Genomic DNA, 3306 nt, shown 5'->3' with positions numbered 1-3306 from the left:
AAATCTAATTTCAGTCTCGTAATTATTGACATGGTAAAAATAAAAATGTTTAACACGGAGTTAATCTTCTTAAATATTAGTGTTGAAACTGGCCAAATTTATATTTTAATTAAATAAATGCAGCATACATCCACAATCTGCCTTTTTATTTCTTAATTTGTGGAAATTGGTACCAAAAAAAAAAAACCCAAAAAGGAATCATCTAGTCTGTTCTCTTTCTCTCTTTTTTTATTTTATTTTTTTATTATTATCATTTTAGACTACATGTGAACATATTAAAATCTTTGGCTTGTTTGAGTCTGCGGACGGCTCTTGGATTTAATGCAAAAAAAAACAAAAAAAAAACATGGACGACAAGGAGATCACGATGAGTCTATAAAAACCAGACAGCCTAAAAAACCCGGGAGGGAAAATCTACCGTCACCACCAACCCCCCAAAAAACCGGAGAAGGAACAGAAACCGGACGAGATATGACCCTGAAATCAAGCTACGCTGCGGTACAACATGATAACTGTGTGGCTATATAAATTTTAATTATATAATTATGTCCATATACTGTTGCCATAAACAGAAATCTGGGTTTGTTTGTTTTTTAAATAGCAGTTCTTTCCCCTCCCTCCTGGTATCCATCGGTAAAGAGTCAGTGCCGCCCCCCCTTTTCCAGGTGAAGGCCAGAGTCCGGGCGCCCCTTTTCCAGGTGAAGGCCAGAGTCCAGGCGCCCCTTTTCCAGGTGAAGGCCAGAGTCCGGGCGCCCCTTTTCCAGGTGAAGGCCAAAGTCCGGGCGCCCCCCCCTCTCTCACCGCCCCCCCTCACTCGCTCTCCTCCTTGTCCTCCTGCACCGTGGTCGTGGAGTGGTTGTAAAGTCCCTGGGCCATGAGCTGCAGGGCCAGGCCGTTCTTGTAGCCGCTGGCCTTTTTGATCTTGGCCCGCTTGTTCTGGAACCAGATCTTAATCTGGGACTCATTCAGGTTCAGTTCCTGGGCCAGGGACTGCCGCCGCTGCTCCGTTATGTAGCGGTTGGCCTGGAACTCGGTTTTGAGTCTCTGCAGCTGCTCGGCGGTGAACGCCGTCCGCGGCCGCTTGTCCTCCTTGCTGTTCTTCTTCTTCTTCAGTTTCCGTGTCCTTGGGCCTGGTGTGGAAACAACAATGGAAATAAAATATATATTATTCTATTAGGCTGGAGCAACGGGGGGGAGGCTCGAAAAACTCGAAAAGCCCGAAAAGTAGGTCAGCAAAACGTTGGTCCTAAAATACACCCATAGTGGAACGTTACGCCTTTATTTGGACTGAGTCACTTAAACCTTCAAAATGTATTAAATTCTTATTTTTATGTAGCCTACAAACTGAATACTGGCTGCTGACTTTAAATACCGGACAAAAAAAATTACCCTTCAATTTGTTTTTGTTTTTTTTTTATTTATTGCAGCTCACAGCGTAAATACGTTTGTTTATCTACAGTATTACATGGCCATTTTACCAAAAATGTAGCCCAAATCTGTATGAAATTATTATTTTTGATATTGGCTTACATTGTAAAAATAATATTTCAGCTTAAATTTAAACAAAAAAAAAATCTAATTTTTTTTTGTTTTAGTTAAGGTTACAATTGGCTCCTAACTACATTTTTTTAAAACAATTTATATAATTAAAAACACGTTTAATTATTATTTAAATGCAAACACGTTGTGATTGCACACCTTATATACAACACATTTTTTAAAAATGAAATATAAAGCAGAATATTGTCATATTTTTAAGCTGTTTAGCCTAAAAATCACCACATTTTTTATTTTATTGTAATCTACAATATGAGTACATTCAGGCTTGGGTGCTAACTTTAATTTGGGTCAGGAAAATAATATCTATACAGTCATTTTTAATGTTCAAACCTAAAAAAAAAAGGTTATAAATTATTATTTTAATGTGACCCACTTTGTAAACAACTGAAAGCTAACTTCATTTAAAGGCTAAACTAAATCATTTTAAAACACTTTAGCCTAAAATGTTTATAATTTAGTGTTTTCGTGTAAAAAAATAAAAACAATAAAGCTGGCTTCTTTTAGAAAAAGTCATTTTTAAATCACGTTTTAGCTTTAAAAAAAACCCGGAACAAGTTATTAAACGGCGCCGCTTCCGGTCGTGACCAAATAAGGTCACGGGACAGGTACAGTAAAAGTTGGTTATTAATTAAAAACAAGTGCGCGTCCGCGGCAGCCAATCAGGAAGGAGCGCGCGGCAGCGAGGGTCAAACAAACGGGAGGAAGCTCGGCGGAGAAGCGGTGTGTTTTTAAATTAAAAAGGGACGTAAAACGGGAATTAAACACCTGAAAAAACAGGATAATATTCCGGAAATAAACCCGGAGGAAGCCGCCGCAGCTGCTTAATGTAAGGAAGTTTTTATTAAAATTAAATATCTTCTTTAAACTGAAGCTTCTGTGAAAAAATATATAATTTAAAGCTAAAATAGTAAATATTAATACAAGGCCACTTTACTGGTAAACGCAAATTAAAACAGCAACTTATTAAAACTCCAGAAAATAATAATAAAAAATATATATATAAATCTGCTCACTATTATAGCATATTTACTTTGTCTCCAAAAGCTTTAAAATTCATCTCATTTTACAGTCTTAAAATTAAATATTAGCACTTTTTAAAGCATCCAGACTTTTTTTTTATTTTGAATCTCCGCCATTTTTAATATATATATAAAAAATACTAGTAATAAACTACAACAATGGCGGCGCTTTTATTTACCTCACCTTATAATAATTATTATTATTAAAATATTCTTTAAAAGCTATTCTGATTAAACATTTGAGAGGATTTAATTTAATTTATCTACTAAAAAAGTTTTTTTTTTTTTTTTAAATCCACTTTTAGACTTTCTTATTTTTGGATTTATTCGTAGTGAAATTAAATTAAATTATTGTTATATTTGATTTAAACACGGGTAAAACGAGCCCGGGGTGATTTAGTTTTCAGCTCTGTGAAATAATCTGTTTTTATTAGGAAATAATAGAATAAAATAAAGCCTCGGCTGCCGGGTTTCCCATTTTTTTGACGCTCGCCTGAACGTGTCTCGGCTCGGTTCGGCTCGGTCCCGGTCCGGGGACTACTAGCGCCTTACCAGATGAGGGCCGGTCCGAGTACCGGGTGCAGTAGACCCAGGCGGGCCACAGCAGCGGCTGGCTCTCCTTGCTGATGGGCGGCGACGCTCCGCCGCCTCGGCCGCCGCCGCCTCCTCCGCCGCCGCCGCCGGTCAGCACCACGATGGACCCCGGGCTGTCCGAGTACCGGCTGCC

At 38.2% G+C, this 3306-nt stretch overlaps 1 protein-coding gene across 1 annotated transcript; it reads right to left on the bottom strand.

Moving 5' to 3' along the window:
* Nucleotides 1-210: 210 nt before the first annotated feature.
* LOC108250962 (homeobox protein engrailed-1-B) lies at nucleotides 211-3306 on the bottom strand (the record flags this gene model as incomplete). Its single annotated transcript, XM_017441079.3, is given in 2 exon segments — nucleotides 211-1130; nucleotides 3132-3306. Coding segments are annotated over 2 exon segments (495 nt in total), but the record flags the coding sequence as incomplete, so codon positions are not given.

The sequence above is a fragment of the Kryptolebias marmoratus genome, linkage group LG8, assembly GCF_001649575.2.
Source record: "Kryptolebias marmoratus isolate JLee-2015 linkage group LG8, ASM164957v2, whole genome shotgun sequence".
Classification (NCBI taxonomy): Eukaryota; Metazoa; Chordata; class Actinopteri; order Cyprinodontiformes; family Rivulidae; genus Kryptolebias; species Kryptolebias marmoratus.
The sequence above is the reverse complement of the archived record's forward strand: the minus strand, read 5'-3'. Positions and strand labels throughout refer to the sequence as shown.